The 27,733-nt window shown below is 36.0% G+C and overlaps 1 protein-coding gene across 1 annotated transcript; it reads left to right on the top strand.

The window, feature by feature from the left end:
- Nucleotides 1–27,733, top strand: LOC138336150 (monoacylglycerol lipase abhd6-A-like). The gene is made up of 9 exons (XM_069285480.1): nt 1–152; nt 2,788–2,948; nt 3,590–3,749; nt 4,985–5,098; nt 9,543–9,675; nt 18,883–19,055; nt 19,639–19,693; nt 19,927–20,027; nt 22,981–27,733. Exons 2-9 carry the CDS (start codon nt 2,815–2,817, stop codon nt 23,143–23,145), a joined length of 1,035 nt encoding a protein of 344 aa, XP_069141581.1. The 5' UTR covers nt 1–152; nt 2,788–2,814; the 3' UTR covers nt 23,146–27,733.

Here is a 27,733-nt window from a genome sequence, read left to right on the forward strand (position 1 = left end):
AGAAATCAATATCCGGTTGGAAGGAAGTTGACAATGCTGTAATTTCACGTAACAGGATAAACACAGGAAAGGAAACAATCGATGTTTCGACATCCTTAACCAGTAATTTTCAATCTACGAAGTAGCCAACTTGTTGGATATTGGATATATTTGTAAGTTAAATTGATTCCTGTATTATTTCCATTGAAAAAACAAATATGAAAAGTGTGTATGATACACAACAACAGAAGACAAGAAATGTGGTAAAGGAAATCGGACACTCGATTGATCTTCTGATCGATATATTGATTTGTTTATGACTGAGTAACATGCTACCTTTATCTGTATTTTCACAAAACAATCAATGATAACGTAATAGATTGTGTAACAGTTTTCGGATATTTTATTTTTATTTTTATAAATAACACTAAATTAATCAGGTTGGACACAACCCTGCATATGGCTAAGGCCATTCAAACAAATATTTGTGTTTCCGGTAACCCGACCGAACCTATAAAATCAGTGCCTACTCAAAAACTGTTTATCAGTTTTGTCCTCAAGCAAACAAATAACAACCTAAATTTTGTTTGGTTTTGCACAAAATCAGGAATTTTGGTACAAATTTTATGACACCAATAATCCCATGGGAATCCAATTCATTGTTTATATAAGGTTGAATAAAGTCTATTGGTTTCTTATATTTTTGTATAATTGTTTTCCTGAAAGGAACAATTTTCTAAAGCCAAGGTAGAATATACATGTACTAATTAAATTAATTACATATGTAAGTCTTGTCCTAGGTTTGTCTGAATATGATCTAATGTTTATGTCTCATTTGTTTACTTACTGGTATACACAATGGAGTTTATACTGGTACTTATCTATGTATGGTGCGTGTTTTCTATGAATATACACAATTGAGAGTGTATATCTTTACTTATGTATTGAAGATTTATATTGTTTTAATAGTTTTACTTTATCATATAGGAGTTTTATGTTTTGTCAATAATTTGTAGCATCACCCTTTTTATTTTAAAATGAAAAATACTCTTGAAATACACTTTAAAAATATGTTTATGCTATTATTGGATTATAGTAAACTTGTGGTTCATAATTAAATATAAATTAATTAAAATATTTCTCTGTTAATACCAGTAATTACATACTATTAAAGTGAATAGTCGGGCAAAGAAAACCAGTCTAAATGCGTTCATTGGCCTTCCAAAAGTTCTCACATATTAATACGACTGTCAAGTTCTGCTTAGTTTCCCAGTTCTAACCATTAAAGTAAAGAAAAGTTGAAAGCATTGAAAGCGAGGCTGCGTGGAAATGTAACCACGGACATAGTGAGCCGGGAGGACGTTTTAGAATTTCCATACTTTAAATTAATTTCTTCGTACGCAGACAGATTTTGACGAGAGATTTTATTTTTCCATTTCATAAGAAATTATACTGGATACATTCACACCATTTTTACCGACTTTAGCCATCCATGCCCGACTGTTCACTTTAAATTACTTATTTTATGTCAAAAACAGATGTTTGATAGTATTTAATTTACATAATTGTACATAGTATCAAATGTACAAATTTTACATTAATTATTATAAAATATTTAAACATATTGAATATTGATTGTTCTACAATAATTTAAACATGTGGCTGACTGCTCCAGGCTATTCATTAAAGTAATTAATGAAGTAAATGAAAACCACCCATGATCTGTCTTCCATAAATAATTGTATTTATTAATATTATACTAATAATTCTTAAAGTGTTGTTTTGTTTTATTATCATCCAAACTGGGTATGTTAATTATATTCAAGCATTAAATGTCTTTCAATAGTCTATAATATGAATGCCAACTGCGCTTGGTAAGGTTACATAGTGAGACTGCTGTGAAAATGTAAATATTATGTCCTAAGGTTATCAAGGTCAAATTCATCATTATTAAACATACAAAAGTCATTTTGATTCATGGAATGAAAAGTTACGCCAATATATAGGGAACAAACCCTTGGGCTAAAGATATAATAATTAGCATTTTATTGACAAAAAAGGATGTGTCAATCACCTGTCATATCAAAGTGACTATGGATCTCATTCTTGTAGCTTAAATTGGTTTGTTGCATTAAACTTTACATGTATAAATTTAAAAGACATTTATTTTCCCTTATAGAAAAGAGCAGTGACAATTTTGTCTGATTTCTACTAATGCAATGTGTAGTGAGTATAATATACAGAGCTAGAGCGCTATAGGAATTACAAATTAATCTAAAAGAAATATATAGGTATATTACATTGATCTACATGTATTTATGTTTGTGATGCAATATAAAAAACAAATAATTGACATATAATATTAAATAGATGGTTATCTTATCTGTTCCGCACCATTGACCGATATAAAGTCTATATATTATCTTAGTATCAGTTTGATAACAATAATAGCACTATGTGCCTATAGACCAATTTACACAGTAACCCAGTAACCTAAGATCTTGAGATATCAGTATAGGCTAGAAGGCTGCTGACACTGGAGTTTAAAAGATTCTTGTATAAAGTACACAAAAACATTATCATTATGTGTGTATTACATGTATTTATATTTCAAAACACAAATGATTGTCATGTTTTATGGATTTAACACATGGTATATATTTAAACATTGATTATTATTAATTCACATTTGTACTGTAGCTATAGTGAGTCTGTAATGTATACAATTATGCCTTTTTAAGAAATTGTTTCATAATTTAGAGAATGATTTAAGCCTTAACTAAAGATTGTTATGTGTTGTTTTTACAGATATATAAGCTAATTATATACTGAGTCATGTCTGTCCCAGTCCTGGATGTCATGACAACAACAATGCTGTTCCCTGTACTGGTCACCACGGTAACAGTCACTGCAGCCTCTCTCATTCTCTACCTTAGCCGACCGGTTCTTGTTGTACAGATGTACATGAGGTAAAGTTTGTATAATATTTAGTAGTAGTACTGGCTGCTTTTAGATAGTTACAAATTTATTTGTTATTTGATATTATGAATACAGTTGGTAAAACATCTGTACATGTATGCATACAACAAATTATGAATTACCATCACAGTATTTTCCATTACCTGTCCAGGTTCCTATATGGTAATATCAGTATGTGTATAATAAACTATGCTTCTTTGTATATATGTATCTAGGAATTTCGTTGATCTCCAGATGTTCATTATAAATATGTAGCCATGTTTCACTTTACAATAATATAGTTTACTTTTTGTAATCTGATCAAAATCCGTATCTTCATTATTCTTACACTTTTTGATAAATTAAATTTAATTTAAATAAGCATATTGAAGATTTTAATCCGGTTAGCATTTTTAAAATATATACAGCTATACCACCAAACTTTATTATATTGTCCTAGCGATCAATGTCGTGGAATAAATAAATTAGGTAAATTCCTTAAAATGATACATTAGGAGATAAATTGATAGCACCTGTCTCATGATTTCTCAGTCATTTTGACAATAATGATACAAACCAAAGATTACTAGCGTAATGGACTTGATTTGTCACAATCATTGCCAGTTTCTCTAGTATTTTCTGTCTCTTTCAGACTAGCAGTACTGCTTAGTGGGATGAAAATTCAGTATGTAAAGCTTGGTGACCACTCCCTATGTTATGGAGAAAGGGGCAGGAGGCGGTCAGACAAGTCCTCTATCCTTCTGCTGCATGGCTTCTCGGCTGACAAGTTTATGTGGGTGCCCCTAGTGAAGGTATGTATCCTGTCTGTCCCAGCATGTACAGTTAGCAGTATCTGCTAGTGGTGTTCCTATTAATCGTGTTCGTCAAGTATCGTTGGTTTGGGGTGATTGACCAATTAATCGAGTAAGAAATATGTAATCGAGTTTCATCAGAATTGTCGGACATCATGATAAACAAAAGTGTATAATTAACCGATCAGTAAAACATGCAAGAAATGTTGTAGAAAACTTGTCTAAACAATTGCTCATAGCATTTCAAATATCAACTTCTAAACGAATTGAAGAGCGCATACGTAGTAATGTAAATGTTTAGAGGAGTATGATTTTATTTGTGTAAACATAAATGACCTGAGAACATGGCAACATGTGGAGAATAAAGTTTGTACGATTTTCCTGGAAAACGTACCCAGTCTTCAGTGGACCAAAAGAAAAATATTTTTAATCGTTCATCGATTGGTTACACAAAACTGATGATCGATAATAAAATTGCAACTGATTCCCAACACTAGTATCTGCATTTGTCTGCTGAAGCTGCTTATATTATTAGTTTTTTTTTAACTATATAATAATAATAATATTGGCAGGTTTAGTGGACTGTATCTGCTTTTACTGGTATTAATACGTCATTTTTAAACAATCAATTAAAAAATTTCATAATCAATTAATTGGTTCAGCAATAAATGCAACAAAAGATATTTACTTTCAGCTATTTTTCATTGTTTTACTTCTGAGATATTGTCATCGTAATATCATATACTCAAACAAAGTGAAAATGTAAATATTTCCAATTTTGTTTTGGCTTAAAAACATGTTTCTGACCATATGGTATCAGGGGTGAATAAACGCCAGTAATAGTAACTCATGGAGTATTGAGGATGGGACTGTATAATAAAATTGACCAGAAACTTTCTTGGAGAATAGGGAACAGTTTATATAAATTTGGAACAGGAGGGATATGTGGCGCAATAGGGAAGTTAGAGGTAAATCTGTAAAATCATTGAGGAAATAAATACTGAACCTGTATGCAGAACATTTTTTTGTATAACAAACTAGATGAGCCATATAGGCCCTCTGGACCTCTTGTTTTTCCAGAGAGTGCAAGACTGATTCACACTATATATAAGTTACTGAATTTAACCCCTATTTCTGGAAAGATAGTATGACACTAAAAATAGGTATTTATATGTAATGCTGAATACCTATCTTTATTTTGTAATTGTATTATAATTTTTATTTTTTACGACTAGAATCTCTCAGACTACCATGTGATTGCCTTAGACCTACCTGGACATGGGGATAGTAGTACTCCCAAAGAAGATGAAGATATCTCGTTTACTGGACAAGTGGTCATGGTTCATCAGGTACATACATACAGAAAAATAATGTGTACTAGGGTATTTACTGGACAAGTGGTCATGGTTCATCAGGTACATACATACAGAAAAATAATGTGTACTAGGGTATTTACTGGACAAGTGGTCATGGTTCATCAGGTACATACATACAGAAAAATAATGTGTACTAGGGTATTTACTGGACAAGTGGTCATGGTTCATCAGGTACTTACATACAGAAAAATAATGTGTACTAGGGTATTTACTGGACAAGTGGTCATGGTTCATCAGGTACATACATACAGAAAAATAATGTGTACTAGGGTATTTACTGGACAAGTGGTCATGGTTCATCAGGTACATACAGAAAAATAATGTGTGCTAGGGTATTTACTGGACAAGTGGTCATGGTTCATCAGGTACATACATACAGAAAAATAATGTGTACTAGGGTATTTACTGGACAAGTGGTCATGGTTCATCAGGTACTTACATACAGAAAAATAATGTGTACTAGGGTATTTACTGGACAAGTGGTCATGGTTCATCAGGTACTTACATACAGAAAAATAATGTGTACTAGGGTATTTACTGGACAAGTGGTCATGGTTCATCAGGTACTTACATACAGAAAAATAATGTGTACTAGGGTATTTACTGGACAAGTGGTCATGGTTCATCAGGTACTTACATACAGAAAAATAATGTGTGCTATGGTATTTACTGGACAAGTGGTCATGGTTCATCAGGTACATACATACAGAAAAATAATGTGTGCTAGGGTATTTACTGGACAAGTGGTCATGGTTCATCAGGTACATACATACAGAAAAATAATGTGTGCTAGGGTATTTACTGGACAAGTGGTCATGGTTCATCAGGTACATACATACAAAAAAATAATGTGTACTAGGGTATTTACTGGACAAGTGGTCATGGTTCATCAGGTACATACATACAGAAAAATAATGTGTACTAGGGTATTTACTGGACAAGTGGTCATGGTTCATCAGGTACTTACATACAGAAAAATAATGTGTACTAGGGTATTTACTGGACAAGTGGTCATGGTTCATCAGGTACTTACATACAGAAAAATAATGTGTACTAGGGTATTTACTGGACAAGTGGTCATGGTTCATCAGGTACTTACATACAGAAAAATAATGTGTACTAGGGTATTTACTGGACAAGTGGTCATGGTTCATCAGGTACATACATACAGAAAAATAATGTGTACTAGGGTATTTACTGGACAAGTGGTCATGGTTCATCAGGTACATACATACAGAAAAATAATGTGTACTAGGGTATTTACTGGACAAGTGGTCATGGTTCATCAGGTACTTACATACAGAAAAATAATGTGTACTAGGGTATTTACTGGACAAGTGGTCATGGTTCATCAGGTACTTACATACAGAAAAATAATGTGTACTAGGGTATTTACTGGACAAGTGGTCATGGTTCATCAGGTACTTACATACAGAAAAATAATGTGTACTAGGGTATTTACTGGACAAGTGGTCATGGTTCATCAGGTACTTACATACAGAAAAATAATGTGTGTACTAGGGTATTTACTGGACAAGTGGTCATGGTTCATCAGGTACATACATACAGAAAAATAATGTGTACTAGGGTATTTACTGGACAAGTGGTCATGGTTCATCAGGTACTTACATACAGAAAAATAATGTGTACTAGGGTATTTACTGGACAAGTGGTCATGGTTCATCAGGTACATACATACAGAAAAATAATGTGTACTAGGGTATTTACTGGACAAGTGGTCATGGTTCATCAGGTACATACATACAGAAAAATAATGTGTGCTATGGTATTTACTGGACAAGTGGTCATGGTTCATCAGGTACATACATACAGAAAAATAATGTGTACTAGGGTATTTACTGGACAAGTGGTCATGGTTCATCAGGTACTTACATACAGAAAAATAATGTGTACTAGGGTATTTACTGGACAAGTGGTCATGGTTCATCAGGTACATACATACAGAAAAATAATGTGTACTAGGGTATTTACTGGACAAGTGGTCATGGTTCATCAGGTACATACAGAAAAATAATGTGTACTAGGGTATTTACTGGACAAGTGGTCATGGTTCATCAGGTACATACATACAGAAAAATAATGTGTACTAGGGTATTTACTGGACAAGTGGTCATGGTTCATCAGGTACATACATACAGAAAAATAATGTGTACTAGGGTATTTACTGGACAAGTGGTCATGGTTCATCAGGTACTTACATACAGAAAAATAATGTGTACTAGGGTATTTACTGGACAAGTGGTCATGGTTCATCAGGTACATACATACAGAAAAATAATGTGTACTAGGGTATTTACTGGACAAGTGGTCATGGTTCATCAGGTACATACATACAGAAAAATAATGTGTACTAGGGTATTTACTGGACAAGTGGTCATGGTTCATCAGGTACTTACATACAGAAAAATAATGTGTACTAGGGTATTTACTGGACAAGTGGTCATGGTTCATCAGGTACTTACATACAGAAAAATAATGTGTACTAGGGTATTTACTGGACAAGTGGTCATGGTTCATCAGGTATGTCTATACAAAATAATAATGTTCTAGGTTATTTACTGGACAAGTGGTTATGGTTCATCAGGTACGTCTATACAAAATGATAATGTTCTAGGTTATTTACTGGACAAGTGGTCATGGTTCATCTGGTACGTCTATACAAAATAATAATGTTCTAGGGTATTTACTGGACAAGGGGTCCTTGTTCATCAAGTACGTCGATACAAAATAATAATATACTAGGGTATTTACTGGACAAGGGGTCCTTGTTCATCAAGTACGTTGATACAAAATAATAATATACTAGGGTATTTACTGGACAAGTGGTCCTGGTTCCAGGGTATTGGAAATGTACTCATCCAGTCGCCCATACAAGTGGAATTTGCAATTGGCCGTTAGACAACTGGATGTTGACAGCACACTTGTCCATCGGACAAGTAAAAAACTCTGACACTGATTACGACCTGGACCTTAAATTATATTATACAATGTACGTCTCGTTTATTGCTCATTGTAAAGGTGACAATCAACTGAATACATAGTCACATGTGCTTAATCATCTGGAAAATATTGAGGGCAAGTGAAAATGCCATTTGGACTAGTAGATTTTAGAGGAGCACTTGTCCGACAGATGAGTGCATCTCAAAGATTTTCCACAGCCCTGAGTTTACTAGGTACTTCTATGCAGAATATCAATGTACTAGGGTACCATACAGAATCAATGTACTAGGGTACCATACAGAATATCAATGTACTAGGGTACCATACAGAATATCAATGTACTAGGGTACCATACAGAATATCAATGTACTAGGGTACCATACAGAATATCAATGTACTAGGGTACCATACAGAATATCAATGTACTAGGGTACCATGCAGAATATCAATGTACTAGGGTACCATACAGAATATCAATGTACTAGGGTACCATACAGAATACAATATACTAGGGTACCATACAGAATACAATGTACTAGGGTACCATACAGAATATCAATGTACTAGGGTACCATACAGAATATCAATGTACTAGGGTACCATACAGAATATCAATGTACTAGGGTACCATACAGAATATCAATGTACTAGGGTACCATGCAGAATATCAATGTACTAGGGTACCATACAGAATATCAATGTACTAGGGTACCATACAGAATACAATGTACTAGGGTACCATACAGAATATCAATGTACTAGGGTACCATACAGAATATCAATGTACTAGGGTACCATACAGAATATCAATGTACTAGGGTACCATACAGAATATCAATGTACTAGGGTACCATACAGAATATCAATGTACTAGGGTACCATACAGAATACAATGTACTAGGGTACCATACAGAATATCAATGTACTAGGGTACCATACAGAATACAATGTACTAGGGTACCATACAGAATACAATGTACTAGGGTACCATACAGAATATCAATGTACTAGGGTACCATACAGAATATCAATGTACTAGGGTACCATACAGAATATCAATGTACTAGGGTACCATACAGAATATCAATGTACTAGGGTACCATACAGAATATCAATGTACTAGGGTACCATACAGAATATCAATGTACTAGGGTACCATACAGAATACAATGTTACAGAGAATTAATACTGGACAATCTCCATTGTCAGTAGGTTCATTATATCAGTCAGTATAATTAAATACCATGAACTAGAGAGATATCTCCAGACCGAAAATGATACAGCATGCCTGATCGAGAATTCCTTGTTTGTAACTAATTTCCCTGCACCCATGTTGGAACCATCTTCTGCTTACTTCTGATATTAAGTTTTTCAGTTAGAGAAATTGAGAGGTGCCACTTGTTGTGGTGATGATTAAATACTACAGTTTAACAGGAGATAATGTTTATATTTCAAGTTTGTAGAGGCCATTGGACTGAACAAAGAGCCATTCCACTTGGTGGGGTTGTCTATGGGTGGATCGATAGCTGGTCTTTATGCTGCTCAGTACCCAGAGGAGATCGAGAGAATCACAATGATCTGTCCAGCAAGTAAGTAATAGATAGAATCACAATGATCTGTCAAGGGAGTATTTCATATAGAGAATCACAATGATCTGTCCAGTGAGTAAGTCATATAGAGAATCACAATGATCTGTCCAGCGAGTAAGTCGTATAGAGAATCACAATGATCTGTCCAGCCAGTAAGTCATATAGAGAATCACAATGATCTGTCTAGTGAGTAAGTCTTATAGAGAATCACAATGATCTGTCCAGTGAGTAAGTCATATAGAGAATCACAATTATCTGTCCAGTGAGTAAGTCATATAGAGAATCACAATGATCTGTCCAATGAGTAAGTCGTATAGAGAATCATAATGATCTGTCCAGCGAGTAAGTCGTATAGAGAATCACAATGATCTGTCCAGTGAGAAAGTCATATAGAGAATCACAATGATCTGTCCAGTGTGTAAGTCATATAGAGAATCACAATGATCTGTCCAGCCAGTAAGTCATATAGAGAATCACAATGATCTGTCTAGTGAGTAAGTCTTATAGAGAATCACAATGATCTGTCTAGTGAGTAAGTCTTATAGAGAATCACAATGATCTGTCCAGTGAGTAAGTAATAGATAGAATCACAATGATCTGTCTAGTGAGTAAGTCTTATAGAGAATCACAATGATCTGTCCAGTGAGTAAGTCATATAGAGAATCACAATGATCTGTCCATTGAGTAAGTCATATAGAGAATCACAATGATCTGTCAGGGAGTAAGTCATATAGAGAATCACAATGATCTGTCCAGTGAGAAAGTCATATAGAGAATCACAATGATCTGTCCAGTGAGTAAGTCATATAGAGAATCACAATGATCTGTCCAGCCAGTAAGTCGTATAGAGAATCACAATGATCTGTCTAGTGAGTAAGTCATATAGAGAATCACAATGATCTGTCCAGTGAGTAAGTCATATAGAGAATCACAATGATCTGTCCAGTGAGTAAGTCATATAGAGAATCACAATGATCTGTCTAGTGAGTAAGTCGTATAGAGAATCACAATGATCTGTCCAGTGAGTAAGTCATATAGAGAATCACAATGATCTGTCCAGTGAGTAAGTCATATAGAGAATCACAATGATCTGTCCAGTGAGTAAGTAGTATAGAGAATCACAATGATCTGTCCAGTGAGTAAGTCGTATAGAGAATCACAATGATCTGTCTAGTGAGTAAGTCATATAGAGAATCTCAATAATCTGTCTAGTGAGTAAGTCGTATAGAGAATCACGATGATCTGTCCAGTGAGTAAGTCGTATAGAGAATCACAATGATCTGTCCAGTGAGTAAGTCATATAGAGAATCACAATGATCTGTCCAGTGAGTAAGTCGTATAGAGAATCACGATGATCTGTCCAGTGAGTAAGTCGTATAGAGAATCACAATGATCTGTCCAGTGAGTAAGTCATATAGAGAATCACAATGATCTGTCTAGTGAGTAAGTCGTATAGAGAATCACAATGATCTGTCTAGTGAGTAAGTCGTATAGAGAATCACAATGATCTGTCCAGTGAGTAAGTCGTATAGAGAATCACAATGATCTGTCCAGTGAGTAAGTCGTATAGAGAATCACAATGATCTGTCTAGTGAGTAAGTCTTATAGAGAATCACAATGATCTGTCCAGTGAGTAAGTCATATAGAGAATCACAATGATCTGTCTAGTGAGTAAGTCGTATAGAGAATCACAATGATCTGTCTAGTGAGTAAGTCTTATAGAGAATCACAATGATCTGTCCAGCGAATAAGTCGTATAGAGAATCACAATGATCTGTCCAGTGAGTAAGTTGTATAGAGAATCACAATGATCTGTCCAGTGAGTAAGTCGTATAGAGAATCACAATGATCTGTCCAGTGAGTAAGTCGTATAGAGAATCACAATGATCTGTCCAGCGAGTAAGTCGTATAGAGAATCACAATGATCTGTCCAGTGAGTAAGTCGTATAGAGAATCACAATAATCTGTCCAGTGAGTAAGTCATATAGAGAATCACAATGATCTGTCCAGTGAGTAAGTCGTATAGAGAATCACAATGATCTGTCTAGTGAGTAAGTCATATAGAGAATCACAATGATCTGTCTAGTGAGTAAGTCGTATAGAGAATCACAATGATCTGTCTAGTGAGTAAGTCGTATAGAGAATCACAATGATCTGTCCAGTGAGTAAGTCGTATAGAGAATCACAATGATCTGTCCAGTGAGTAAGTCGTATAGAGAATCACAATGATCTGTCTAGTGAGTAAGTCTTATAGAGAATCACAATGATCTGTCCAGTGAGTAAGTCATATAGAGAATCACAATGATCTGTCCAGCGAGTAAGTCGTATAGAGAATCACAATGATCTGTCCAGTGAGTAAGTCATATAGAGAATCACAATGATCTGTCCAGCCAGTAAGTCATATAGAGAATCACAATGATCTGTCCAGTGAGTAAGTCATATAGAGAATCACGATGATCTGTCTAGTGAGTAAGTCATATAGAGAATCACAATGATCTGTCCAGAGAGTAAGTCATATAGAGAATCCGATGATCTGTCCAGTGAGTAAGTCGTGTAGAGAATCACAATGATCTGTCCAGTGAGTAAGTAGTATAGAGAATCACAATGATCTGTCCAGCGAGTAAGTCGTATAGAGAATCACAATGATCTGTCCAGTGAGTAAGTCATATAGAGAATCACAATGATCTGTCCAGTGAGTAAGTAGTATAGAGAATCACAATGATCTGTCCAGTGAGTAAGTCGTATAGAGAATCACAATGATCTGTCCAGTGAGTAAGTCCTATAGAGAATCACGATGATCTGTCCAGTGAGTAAGTCATATAGAGAATCACAATGATCTGTCCAGTGAGTAAGTCATATAGAGAATCACAATGATCTGTCCAGTGAGTAAGTCGTATAGAGAATCACAATGATCTGTCCAGTGAGTAAGTCGTATAGAGAATCACAATGATCTGTCCAGTGAGTAAGTCGTATAGAGAATCACAATGATCTGTCTAGTGAGTAAGTCGTATAGAGAATCACAATGATCTGTCCAGTGAGTAAGTAGTATAGAGAATCACAATGATCTGTCCAGTGAGTAAGTCATATAGAGAATCACGATGATCTGTCCAGTGAGTAAGTCGTATAGAGAATCACAATGATCTGTCCAGTGAGTAAGTCTTATAGAGAATCACAATGATCTGTCTAGTGAGTAAGTAGTATAGAGAATCACAAGGATCTGTCCAGTGAGTAAGTCATATAGAGAAACACAATGATCTGTCCAGTGAGTAAGTCATATAGAGAAACACAATGATCTGTCTAGTGAGTAAGTCATATAGAGAATCACAATGATCTGTCTAGTGAGTAAGTCGTATAGAGAATCACAATGATCTGTCCAGTGAGTAAGTCATATAGAGAATCACGATGATCTGTCCAGTGAGTAAGTAGTATAGAGAATCACAATGATCTTTCCAGTGAGTAAGTCATATATATATATAGAGAATCACAATGATCTGTCCAGCGAGTAAGTCATATAGAGAATCACAATGATCTGTCCAGTGAGAGAATCACAATGATCTGTCCAGTGAGTAAGTAGTATAGAGAATCACGATGATCTGTCCAGTGAGTAAGTAGTATAGAGAATCACAATGATCTGTCCAGTGAGTAAGTCGTATAGAGAATCACAATGATCTGTCCAGTGAGTAAGTAGTATAGAGAATCACAATGATCTGTCCAGTGAGTAAGTCATATAGAGAATCACAATGATCTGTCCAGTGAGTAAGTAGTATAGAGAATCACAATGATCTGTCCAGTGAGTAAGTCGTATAGAGAATCACAATGATCTGTCCAGCGAGTAAGTCGTATAGAGAATCACAATGATCTGTCTAGTGAGTAAGTCGTATAGAGAATCACAATGATCTGTCCAGTGAGTAAGTCATATAGAGAATCACAATGATCTGTTCAGTGAGTAAGTCGTATAGAGAATCACAATGATCTGTCCAGTGAGAGAATCACAATGATCTATCCAGTGAGTAAGTCGTATAGAGAATCACAATGATCTGTCCAGTGAGTAAGTCGTATAGAGAATCACAATGATCTGTCCAGCGAGTAAGTCGTATAGAGAATCACAATAATCTGTCCAGTGAGTAAGTCGTATAGAGAATCACAATGATCTGTCCAGTGAGTAAGTCGTATAGAGAATCACAATGATCTGTCCAGTGAGTAAGTCGTATAGAGAATCACAATGATCTGTCCAGTGAGTAAGTCACATAGAGAATCACAATGATCTGTCCAGTGAGTAAGTCATATAGAGAATCACAATGATCTGTCCAGTGAGTAAGTCGTATAGAGAATCACAATGATCTGTCCAGTGAGTAAGTCATATAGAGAATCACAATGATCTGTCCAGTGAGTAAGTCGTATAGAGAATCACAATGATCTGTCCAGTGAGTAAGTCATATAGAGAATCACAATGATCTGTCCAGTGAGTAAGTCGTATAGAGAATCACAATGATCTGTCCAGTGAGTAAGTAGTATAGAGAATCGCAATGATCTGTCCAGTGAGTAAGTCGTATAGAGAATCAAAATGATCTGTCCAGTGAGTAAGTAGTATAGAGAATCACAATGATCTGTCCAGTGAGTAAGTCGTATAGAGAATCACAATGATCTGTCCAGTGAGTAAGTCATATAGAGAATCACAATGATCTGTCTAGTGAGTAAGTCGTATAGAGAATCACAATGATCTGTCCAGTGAGTAAGTAGTATAGAGAATCACAATGATCTGTCTAGTGAGTAAGTCGTATAGAGAATCACAATGATCTGTCCAGTGAGTAAGTCGTATAGAGAATCACAATGATCTGTCCAGTGAGTAAGTAGTATAGAGAATCACAATGATCTGTCCAGTGAGTAAGTCGTATAGAGAATCACAATGATCTGTCCAGTGAGTAAGTCGTATAGAGAATCACAATGATCTGTCCAGTGAATAAGTCATATAGAGAATCACAATGATCTGTCCAGTGAGTAAGTCATATAGAGAATCACAATGATCTGTCTAGTGAGTAAGTCGTATAGAGAATCACAATGATCTGTCCAGTGAGTAAGTCATATAGAGAATCACAATGATCTGTCTAGTGAGTAAGTAGTATAGAGAATCACAATGATCTGTCCAGTGAGTAAGTCATATAGAGAATCACAATGATCTGTCTAGTGAGTAAGTCGTATAGAGAATCACAATGATCTGTCCAGTGAGTAAGTCATATAGAGAATCACAATGATCTGTCCAGTGAGTAAGTAGTATAGAGAATCACAATGATCTGTCCAGTGAGTAAGTCATATAGAGAATCACAATGATCTGTCTAGTGAGTAAGTCATATAGAGAAACACAATGATCTGTCCAGTGAGTAAGTCGTATAGAGAATCACAATGATCTGTCCAGTGAGTAAGTCGTATAGAGAATCACAATGATCTGTCCAGTGAGTAAGTCATATAGAGAAACACAATGATCTGTCTAGTGAGTAAGTCATATAGAGAATCACAATGATCTGTCCAGTGAGTAAGTCGTATAGAGAATCACAATGATCTGTCCAGTGAGTAAGTCGTATAGAGAATCACAATGATCTGTCCAGTGAGTAAGTCGTATAGAGAATCACAATGATCTGTCTAGTGAGTAAGTCATATAGAAAATCACAATGGTCTGTCTAGTGAGTAAGTCGTGTAGAGAATCACAATGATCTGTCCAGTGAGTAAGTCGTATAGAGAATCACAATGATCTGTCCAGTGAGTAAGTCATATAGAGAATCACAATGATCTGTCCAGTGAGTAAGTCGTATAGAGAATCACAATGATCTGTCTAGTGAGTAAGTCATATAGAGAATCACAATGATCTGTCCAGTGAGTAAGTCGTATAGAGAATCACAATGATCTGTCTAGTGAGTAAGTCGTATAGAGAATCACAATAATCTGTCCAGTGAGTAAGTCGTATAGAGAATCACAATGATCTGTCCAGTGAGTAAGTCGTATAGAGAATCACAATGGTCTGTCTAGTGAGTAATTCGTATAGAGAATCACAATGATCTGTCCAGTGAGTAAGTCGTATAGAGAATCACAATGATCTGTCCAGTGAGTAAGTTGTGTAGAGAATCACAATGGTCTGTCTAGTGAGTAAGTCGTATAGAGAATCACAATGATCTGTCCAGTGAGTAAGTCGTATAGAGAATCACAATGATCTGTCCAGTGAGTAAGTCGTGTAGAGAATCACAATGATCTGTCTAGTGAGTAAGTCGTATAGAGAATCACAATGGTCTGTCTAGTGAGTAAGTCATATAGAGAATCACAATGATCTGTCCAGTGAGTAAGTCATATAGAGAATCACAATGATCTGTCTAGTGAGTAAGTCATATAGAGAATCACAATGATCTGTCCAGTGAGTAAGTCGTATAGATAATCACAATGATCTGTCTAGTGAGTAAGTCGTATAGAGAATCACAATGATCTGTCCAGTGAGTAAGTCATATAGAGAATCACAATGATCTGTCCAGTGAGTAAGTCGTATAGAGAATCACAATGATCTGTCCAGTGAGTAAGTCGTATAGAGAATCACAATGATCTGTCCAGTGAGTAAGTCGTATAGAGAATCACAATGATCTGTCTAGTGAGTAAGTCGTATAGAGAATCACAATGATCTGTCCAGTGAGTAAGTAGTATAGAGAATCACAATGATCTGTCCAGTGAGTAAGTCGTATAGAGAATCACAATGATCTGTCCAGCGAGTAAGTCATATATAGAGAATCACAATGATCTGTCTAGTGAGTAAGTCGTATAGAGAATCACGATGATCTGTCCAGTGAGTAAGTCATATAGAGAATCACAATGATCTGTCCAGTGAGTAAGTCGTATAGAGAATCACAATGATCTGTCCAGTGAGTAAGTCGTATAGAGAATCACAATGATCTGTCTAGTGAGTAAGTAGTATAGAGAATCACGATGATCTGTCCATTGAGTAAGTCATATAGAGAATCACAATTATCTGTCCAGTGAGTAAGTCATATAGAGAATCACAATGATCTGTCCAGTGAGTAAGTCGTATAGAGAATCACAATGATCTGTCCAGTGAGTAAGTCGTATAGAGAATCACAATTATCTGTCCAGTGAGTAAGTCGTGTAGAGAATCATGATGATCTGTCCAGTGAGTAAGTCGTATAGAGAATCACAATGATATGTCTAGTGAGTAAGTCGTATACTAGAGAATCACAATGATCTGTCCAGTGAGTAAGTCCCCTGGCCTTGGGAAATAGTTTATAGGGTTGGTCCCAACACTGTTGACTGATAAGGCATAAACAATTGTTTTGTTACTTGAATCATTATTATCCCCCGCCCAACGAAGTTGGCAAGGGATATACAAAATGGGTTCCGTCCATCCGTACGTCCGTCCGTCTGTCTGTCCTTCCGTACGAATGGTTTCCGGAGCATCACTCTAAAACCAGTAGAGATATTTCCACGAAACTTCATACACACATTGGTCTTATGGTCTAGTAGTGCCTTTTGCTATTTTTAGGTTTTCATTTTTTGCATCTTTTCTGTAACCATGGAAACATTGCTGAAAATATCATATTTTTGTACCAGGTTCGTTTCCGGAGCATAACTCTAAAACCTGAAGAGATATTTCCACGAAACTTCATAGACACATTGGTCTTATGGTCTAGTAGTGCCTTTTGCTATTTTAAGGTTTTCACTTTTGGTACTTTTTTCTGTAACCATGGAAACATTGCTGAAAATGGCAGATTTTTGTGTAAGAATCGTTTCCGGAGCACAACTCTAAAACCAGCAGAGATATTTCCATGAAACTTCATAGACACATTGTTCTTATGGTCTAGTAGTGCCTTTTGCTATTTTTAGGTTTTCATTTTTTGCTCTTTTTCCGTAACCATGGAAACATTGCTGAAAATATCACACTTTTTTGTACCAGGTTCGTTTCCGCAGCATAACTGGAAAACCGGTTGAGATATATGCACGGAACTCCATAGGCACATCAGTCTTATGGTCTAGTAGTGCCTTTTGCTATTTTAAGGTTTTCACTTTTTGTACTTTTTTCTGTAACCATGGAAACATTACTGAAAATGGCAGATTTTTGTGTAAGAATTGTTTCCGGAGCACAACTCTAAAACCAGCAGAGATATTTCCATGAAACTTCATAGACACATTGTTCTTATGGTCTAGTAGTGCCTTTTGCTATTTTTAGATTTTCACTTTTTGTGCTTTTTTCTGTAACCATAGAAACATTGCTGAAAATGTCATATTTTTGTAGCAGGTTCATTTCTGGAGCATAACTCTAAAACCAGCAGAGATATTTCCACAAAATTTCATAGACACATTCTTTTTATGGTCTAGTAGTAACTTTTGCTAATTTTAGGTTTTCATTTTTTGCACTTTTTCCGTTACCATTAAAACATTGCTGAAAATATCATGGTAAATGGTAAATGTTACTTTGCAAAACTCCACCCATCTTTGTGTATATAGTCTAATATAAATGTCAAGGCTGTATACCTGATTCAACAATTGCAGCCCCACTCTACTTGAATTATACTCCATCTTTCTTCAGCTCAACTTCCTTTTTCCTGTTTTTTTTCATACACATAAGTCTCCACAATCACACTTACTTCAGCTTTGATATCTCCATTGGCGGGGGATCTGAATGACTATGTCCTTGTCTTAAACTTGTCATAGCTTCTTTCAAGAAAAACTTTTGTTATTGACAGATTATTTAGGCTTTTGACGTCAATTTTAAGCAATTTCATGTGAAAACAGTCGAAATTCCTTTTTTTTCAAAATTTTTCTAAATCAAGAAAAAAAATAGACATATATATATACGGATATTGGGACTTAAAGCATGCTCATTAATGTAATTCTTGGTTAGATTACTAAAATATATATTAATTAAAACAGTAATCTTCATTTAAATGATGTTAATAACATATTGTAAGTACAAATTTTAAAGAAGCATTATGACAGGTTTGGTACAATACCAAGGACTTAGTGAGGGAATCCTATAGCAGCTGTCCTGTAGGACAGACTATACCCATACTGAGGTTTAAGTTGGCTGTATTATCGACTGGTGATCATTTGACGGAGTACTGTAATAATTTACCATATTTGTTTTTCCACTTAATTTGATTATATAAAAGACATTTCTAATTTATTAATAACAAAACAACTCAAATTATTTTTCTACAGTGAAGACACCAAAGGATAGTGAAGTGTCTATAAAGATTCGAGAAATCATGGAGACCGGTGACGATGAAACCATCCTCAAAAACTGTCTGTTTATACCCAAAACCCCGGAGGAAATGATGAATATGTTGAACTTCGCTCAGTTTTACAAGCCAAATTTTTTTTTTACAAACCAGGTAGGTCTGCTATTAATACATGTCTCTTATTTTTTATAAGTAGGATTGTAGTGAGGAATCAGAAATGCTATTCAGCTATGAAATTCCAATACATATTGTTTATTATAATGATTTAGATGTACTGTTTACTTCAACAAAACAGATTAAACTTTATTAAAACCAGATATTTCCAAAAATATAGTTTTCAGCAGATTTTACATCATTTGCCAAATAACATGCATATATCGTAGATATTTGGTAAGCAGACAAATGTTAGGCTACATTTTAAAGACTATTATGCAATGTGTTTGTATATTGTATGTATTCATTATCTGAGAACATTTTTATATTGATCATTTGACCACTTGATTAAACATTTGGTGAGCTTTTTGTATCGGGGTCACCGATTGTCCTAGCTTGTCTGTGGTATGCTGAAGTTAAGATATAAATAAGGGATAACTTCACTTTTGATGTATTTCTCTGTGTTATACTGATGTACTGACTATAAAAGAACTGGATCTGTTGTTTTTATGTTATACTGATGTACTGACTATAAAACAAAGGAACTGGATCCGTTGTTTTTATGTTTGGTTTGTATTTACAGATTCTACAGGGTGCTATTGAGATGAGGAAACCGTACCACAGGTACTTCTTTCGCTGTAAGTTATCTCATTATTAGCGCTAGAATAACATTGGTTTTGAAATATGTGATATCTATGATTACATTAATTATTTCATAATAATAATTCTATATGTTCCACTGTGGTGCATACACAAAAAAGTCACATAATTATTCAGTCAAGTTTTTACTAAAAAATTGAGAAAAAATACTGAAAGTTTCTGAATGTTGCAGTGAGATATGATAGCCATCCTTAACTTTATCGTTCAACAGTATTTAAGTCTCTTGCCAGCTGGGAGCATGCCTTTATACTGGAGAACATGGCCCACAAGATCACAGTGCCTAGTCAGCTTATATGGGGCGAACAGGATCAGGTATACCACATATTTCATTTTCTCGGCCCTTGTCTGATCCCTCAGTCCAAACTGGCCCTTGTCTGATCCCTCAATCCAAACTGGCCCTTGTCTGATCCCTCAGTCCAAACTGGCCCTTGTCTGATCCCTCAATCCAAACTGGCCCTTGTCTGATCCCTCAGTCCAAACTGACCCTTGTCTGATCCCTCTGTCCAAACCAGCCCTTGTCTGATCCCTCAATCCAAACCAGCCCTTGTCTGATCCCTAAGTCCAAACCGGCCCTTGTCTGATCCCTAAGTCCAAACCGGCCCTTGTCTGATCCCTAAGTCCAAACCAGCCCTTGTCTGATCCCTCAATCCAAACTGGCCCTTGTCTGATCCCTAAGTCCAAACTGGCCCTTGTCTGATCCCTAAGTCCAAACCGGCCCTTGTCTGATCCCTCAGTCCAAACCGGCCCTTGTCTGATCCCTAAGTCCAAACCGGCCCTTGTCTGATCCCTCAATCCAAACCAGCCCTTGTCTGATCCCTAAGTCCAAACCGGCCCTTGTCTGATCCCTAAGTCCAAACCGGCCCTTGTCTGATCCCTAAGTCCAAACCAGCCCTTGTCTGATCCCTCAATCCAAACTGGCCCTTGTCTGATCCCTAAGTCCAAACTGGCCCTTGTCTGATCCCTAAGTCCAAACCGGCCCTTGTCTGATCCCTCAGTCCAAACCGGCCCTTGTCTGATCCCTCAATCCAAACCGGCCCTTGTCTGATCCCTAAGTCCAAACCGGCCCTTGTCTGATCCCTAAGTCCAAACCAGCCCTTGTCTGATCCCTAAGTCCAAACCAGCCCTTGTCTGATCCCTCAATCCAAACTGGCCCTTGTCTGATCCCTAAGTCCAAAACGGCCCTTGTCTGATCCCTAAGTCCAAACCAGCGCTTGTCTGATCCCTCAGTCCAAACAGGCCCGTGTCTGATCCCTAAGTCCAAACCGGCCCTTGTCTGATCCCTCAGTCCAAACCGGCCCTTGTCTGATCCCTCAATCCAAACTGGCCCTTGTCTGATCCCTAAGTCCAAAACGGCCCTTGTCTGATCCCTAAGTCCAAACCGGCCCTTGTCTGATCCCTAAGTCCAAACTGGCCCTTGTCTGATCCCTAAGTCCAAACCGGCCCTTGTCTGATCCCTCAGTCCAAACCGGCCCTTGTCTGATCCCTCAATCCAAACCGGCCCTTGTCTGATCCCTAAGTCCAAACCGGCCCTTGTCTGATCCCTAAGTCCAAACCAGCCCTTGTCTGATCCCTAAGTCCAAACCAGCCCTTGTCTGATCCCTCAATCCAAACTGGCCCTTGTCTGATCCCTAAGTCCAAAACGGCCCTTGTCTGATCCCTAAGTCCAAACCAGCGCTTGTCTGATCCCTCAGTCCAAACAGGCCCGTGTCTGATCCCTAAGTCCAAACCGGCCCTTGTCTGATCCCTCAGTCCAAACCGGCCCTTGTCTGATCCCTCAATCCAAACTGGCCCTTGTCTGATCCCTAAGTCCAAAACGGCCCTTGTCTGATCCCTAAGTCCAAACCGGCCCTTGTCTGATCCCTAAGTCCAAACTGGCCCTTGTCTGATCCCTAAGTCCAAACCGGCCCTTGTCTGATCCCTCAGTCCAAACCGGCCCTTGTCTGATCCCTCAATCCAAACCGGCCCTTGTCTGATCCCTAAGTCCAAACCGGCCCTTGTCTGATCCCTAAGTCCAAACCAGCCCTTGTCTGATCCCTAAGTCCAAACCAGCCCTTGTCTGATCCCTCAATCCAAACTGGCCCTTGTCTGATCCCTAAGTCCAAAACGGCCCTTGTCTGATCCCTAAGTCCAAACCAGCGCTTGTCTGATCCCTCAGTCCAAACAGGCCCGTGTCTGATCCCTCAGTCCAAACCGGCCCTTGTCTGATCCCTCAGTCCAAACCGGCCCTTGTCTGATCCCTAAGTCCAAAACGGCCCTTGTCTGATCCCTAAGTCCAAACCAGCGCTTGTCTGATCCCTCAGTCCAAACAGGCCCGTGTCTGATCCCTCAGTCCAAACCGGCCCTTGTCTGATCCCTCAGTCCAAACCGGCCCTTGTCTGATCCCTCAGTCCAGATCCCTTTGTATTCCGGCATAATACGAAGGTTTCGAGATCCCAAAACGGCGTGGGTAAAGTACAATTTACTATCGATTAGTCCCATCTTCCTGTGATTGTGACGCCATCATTTGATGTGAGTTTCATGATGACATAATCACCTGAGGTGGGACGAATCTACAGTAAATTGTACTTTACCCACATCGTTTTGGGACCTCAAAATCTTGTATTATGATATTTTCCTTATTAATTTATAGTTATTAAAACCTTTATAATTCAGAAACCTGGCTATTACGGCCATATATGCTGGTCCCAGTCACATCCGGTTTTGATAAGTTATATTTTTTATGATTTCAAACTTAAAGGATCTTAAGTTAGTGTTCATTTCATGTAAGTATTTATGAAAATGAAGAAGTTCTCATTTTTGCAAGCCACGGGGAGCAATAATTAAAATCACAAGAGTTTCATAGAATCTCATATGAAATGAACACATATTCAAGATACTTTTTATCACATTATTACAACAAGTTTCATTTCTAAGAATTTCACGTCAAAATGTATTCCGAAAATCCAGCAGAGGCCACCATGTTCTCCTGTTGTCGTTGAAATCCTGAGGTCATATCATTTTTCCTGACATTGTTTCTTTCTTCACTTCACAGTGAATTTTCAGCCCATGAGAATTGCTCCAGGTCATATTACACTAGTGACATATGCAAAACTATTACACAAGCCATATGACTGGATATCAGGCAGATTATGTGATAAAATACATTATGGGCAGTTTTGGTCCTGTAGGATAATAGGGCAGAGATTGATGTGTGATTATTGATCATTTAAAAAAACCTCTAAAATGATACAGCATGTAATTTAAACTACAATCCTTGTAATTTTAGGTGATTGATGTGTCAGGAGCCAAGGTGCTGCAGGAAAAGCTACCAAACTGTCAATCTGTAGACATCATTTCTCGCTGTGGTCATGCCATCAACCTGGACAGACCAGGATCTAAGACCAAGGCCATTCTAAAATTCAGGGGCGAACTCCGGACCAAACAGAGCTGATGTTACTGCTGATCGATCATACATTATCTCACCAAGGATAACATTCAATCATCGTCATTAGTGATATTAAAGGTGTTCAACAAAATCTACAAACAATGTACAGTATTTTCTGCTGTTTTAGCATCCTTGATATTACAAGGGTTACTATCACTGTTGTGATATCCACCCCTGGACTATGTCATAGTTAAACTGAAGACAGTTCAGGAGAAATAAAAGACCAATCACAGGCTTGCAGAGACTTCTTTGACGATTTATATAAAAGAATGACACTCAACTTCCAAGCCATACAATATACCATTACTTGATACTTCTGATGTACAAAGGGCCAAACTACCTGATTGTCTGATGATGCATACAGAGCCTTCAGTCTTACTTCTTGTCTTTGTTATTAAGGACAAGTTATCAAGATAATTAGTAACCAATCTCAGGGAGATATTATAGACCAGTGTTTGAAATGTGTGTGTGTTTTGATTTAAATATTGTGTATAATATAAGTGCCTTTATTACCAAATAAGTACCAGGTAAAGGAGATATCCGTAAGGTATATATACAAAGGTCATTATTCATTAGATGGAGTCCTTTCATCAAAAATTTTGTTCTTTACGATTTTCATGATCAAACAACCTTCATGTAAAATTCCATGTTTACAGGACATGTATGTGAATATCAGAAATTCACTACCTAACCCTATGTACTTCAGCACATTCATTGTGATATAAGATCATTTATTGATGGAATCAATTTAGTGTGTATGTCTAAGATAGATGTTGTGTATTAATTATTATTCATTTAGTGATTTAATTTTATGGTTGCATCAATGTATTATTTTTATCAATACCTTTAAATACTTTTAAAAGCGATTACATACTTATGTACATGTATAGTATTAAACAGTTTTAACCTTATCTATAGTACAGCATATGACTTATTCTGACTATTATTACCCTGTAAAATGATCCATGCAATCTACAACCAATGTTTTTATAAATTATAGACAATCTACTACTAATGTCTGTATAGATTATAGACAATCTACAACCAATGTCTGTATAGATTATAGACAATATACAACCAATGTCTGTATAGATTATAGACAATCTACTACCAGTGTCTGTATAGATTATAGACAATCTACAACCAATGTCTGTATAAATTATAGACAATCTACACCCAACATCTGTATAGATTATAGACAATCTACTACCAATGTCTGTATAGATTATAGACAATCTACAACCAATGTCTGTATAAATTATAGACAATCTACACCCAACGTCTGTATAGATTATAGACAATCTACTACCAATGTCTGTATAGATTATAGACAATCTACAACCAATGTTTTTATAAATTATAGACAATCTACTACCAATGTCTGTATAGATTATAGACAATTTACAACCAATGTCTGTATACATTATAGATAATCTACAGCCAATGTCTGTATAGATTATAGAAAATCTACAACCAATATCTGTATAGATTATAGACAATCTACAACCAATGTCTGTATACATTATAGACAATCTACAGCCAATGTCTGAATAGATTATAGACAATCTACAACCAATGTCTGTATAGATCATAAACATCACCAGTGTCTGTGTAGATTATAGACAATCTACAACCAATGTCTGTATAGATTATAGACAATCTTACAACCAATGTCTGTATTGATCATAAACAATCTACAACCAATGTCTGTATAAATTATAGACAATCTACTACTAATGTCTGTATAAATTATAGACAATCTACAGCCAATGTTTGTATATATTATAGACAATCTACAACTAATGTCTGTATAGATTATAGACAATCTACAACCAATATCTGTATAGATTATAGACAATCTACAACCAATGTCTGTATAAATTATAGACAATCTACAGCCAATGTTTGTATATATTATAGACAATCTACTACCAATGTCTGTATAGATTATAGACAATCTACTACCAATGTCTGTATAAATTATAGACAATCTGCAACCAATGTCTGTATAGATTATAGACAATCTGCAACCAATGTCTGTATAGATTATAGACAATCTACAATGTCTGTATAGATTATAGACAATCTGCAACCAATGTCTGTATACATTATAGACAATCTACAGCCAATGTCTGTATAGATTATAGACAATTTACTACCAATGTCTGTATAGATTATAGACAATTTACAACCAATGTCTGTATAGATTATAGACGATCTACAACCAATGTCTGTATACATTATAGACAATCTACAACCAATGTCTGTATAGATTATACACAATATAGACAATCTACTACCAATGTCTGTATAGATTATAGACAATCTATAACCAATGTCTGTATAGATTATAGACGATCTACAACCAATGTCTGTATACATTATAGACAATCTATAACCAATGTCTGTATAGATTATAGACAATCTACAACCAATGTCTGTATAGATTATAGACAATCTTACAACCAATGTCTGTATTGATCATAAACAATCTACAACCAATGTCTGTATAAATTATAGACAATCTACAGCCAATGTCTGTATAGATTATAGACAATCTACAACCAATGTCTGTATAGATTATAGACAATCTACAACCAATGTCTGTATAAATTATAGACAATCTACACCCAACGTCTGTATAGATTATAGACAATCTACAACCAATGTTTGTATATATTATAGACAATCTACAACTAATGTCTGTATAGATCATAAACAATCTACAACCAATGTCTGTATAGATTATAGACAATCTACAACCAATGTCTGTATAGATTATAGACAATCTACAACCAATGTCTGTATAGATTATAGACAATTTACAACCAATGTCTGTATAGATTATAGACGATCTACAACCAATGTCTGTATACATTATAGACAATCTATAACCAATGTCTGTATAGATTATAGACAATCTACAACCAATGTCTGTATAGATTATAGACAATCTACAACCAATGTCTGTATAGATTATAGACAATCTACAACCAATGTCTGTATAGATTATAGACAATCTACAACCAATGTCTGTATACATTATAGACAATCTATAACCAATGTCTGTATAGATTATAGACAATCTACAACCAATGTCTGTATAGATTATAGACAATCTGCAACCAATGTCTGTATAGATTATAGACAATCTACAATGTCTGTATAGATTATAGACAATCTGCAACCAATGTCTGTATACATTATAGACAATCTACAGCCAATGTCTGTATAGATTATAGACAATTTACTACCAATGTCTGTATAGATTATAGACAATTTACAACCAATGTCTGTATAGATTATAGACGATCTACAACCAATGTCTGTATACATTATAGACAATCTATAACCAATGTCTGTATAGATTATAGACAATCTACAACCAATGTCTGTATAGAATATAGACAATCTACAACCAATGTCTGTATAGATTATAGACAATCTATAACCAGTGTCTGTATAGATCATAAACGATCTACAATCAACGTCTGTATAAATTATAGACAATCTACAGCCAATGTCTGTATAGATCATTAACAATCTACAACCAATGTCTGTATAGATTATAGACAATCTACTAGCAATGTCTGTATAGATTATAGACAATCTACAATCAATGTCTGTATAGATTATAGACAATATACAACCAAGGACGTATATGAGAAGGATAAGTCACACTGCGTTTTGGGGAAGTCCAAGGCAGGCGCTTTTGTGTTAGTGCACTGACCGTGACGTTGGGCGACGACTGATTTTCCTTTGATATCCGCCGGCGCAGCCTTTGATGTAGCTTGCGGGTGCGATGGTTACCGTCTTACTTTCTGAAGCGGGGCTGTCATTTCATGAGCTGTCGATCTTTTTTAACAAAAAATTAAGACATATCCTCTAAATATTCCGTCTTTAAAGCAAGTAATATACGTCGTGAAATTTAATAACCTTTACAATGGTGTTTCGTTTGACTCGATAAGACAAGTATTTGTTGAGAAAAACGGTTTTTATTCCCGGTTCATAGGCATCTCGCGTGGTGTTTAGTAATGTAAAGAGACAGTCACGAATCCTTCTCACTTATAAATCCTTGATACAACCAATGTCTGTATAGATCATAAACATAACCAGTGTCTGTATAGATTATAGACAATCTACAACCAATGTCTGAATAGATTCTATTATATAAAAAGTTTATGATTTTTATATTTATTTTTTTTACATTGGACCAATAGTTACCACGGAACAGTTTTTATGTGTAAAGGTAGGTAACCTGTAACTTTGTGTACCAAAAATGTCACAAATAGTTAAAGATGCCCCACCGCCGACAGCATAAATGATGTTACCTGGTAATCATTTGAACAATAATTGGTGTTTAATCGTGTATATATATGCCTAATTAACAGAAAAAAATAATGTAAAATAATTTAATTCGCCTTTTGTGCATGCGCAATCAGTAGTGTCACGGAATTTTTTCGGGATGCAATTAATTATTTTTCATATTTTTAACTTGAAGTGAAATTAGAAGCTCAATCTTTTCAATGGTGGTAATGGTGTAAAGTACGTAACTTTTGTAACTGGAGAAAAATACAAATCGTCTGCTCCTGTT

This window comes from Argopecten irradians, chromosome 12 (genome assembly GCF_041381155.1).
Source record: "Argopecten irradians isolate NY chromosome 12, Ai_NY, whole genome shotgun sequence".
Lineage (NCBI taxonomy): Eukaryota > Metazoa > Mollusca > Bivalvia > Pectinida > Pectinidae > Argopecten > Argopecten irradians.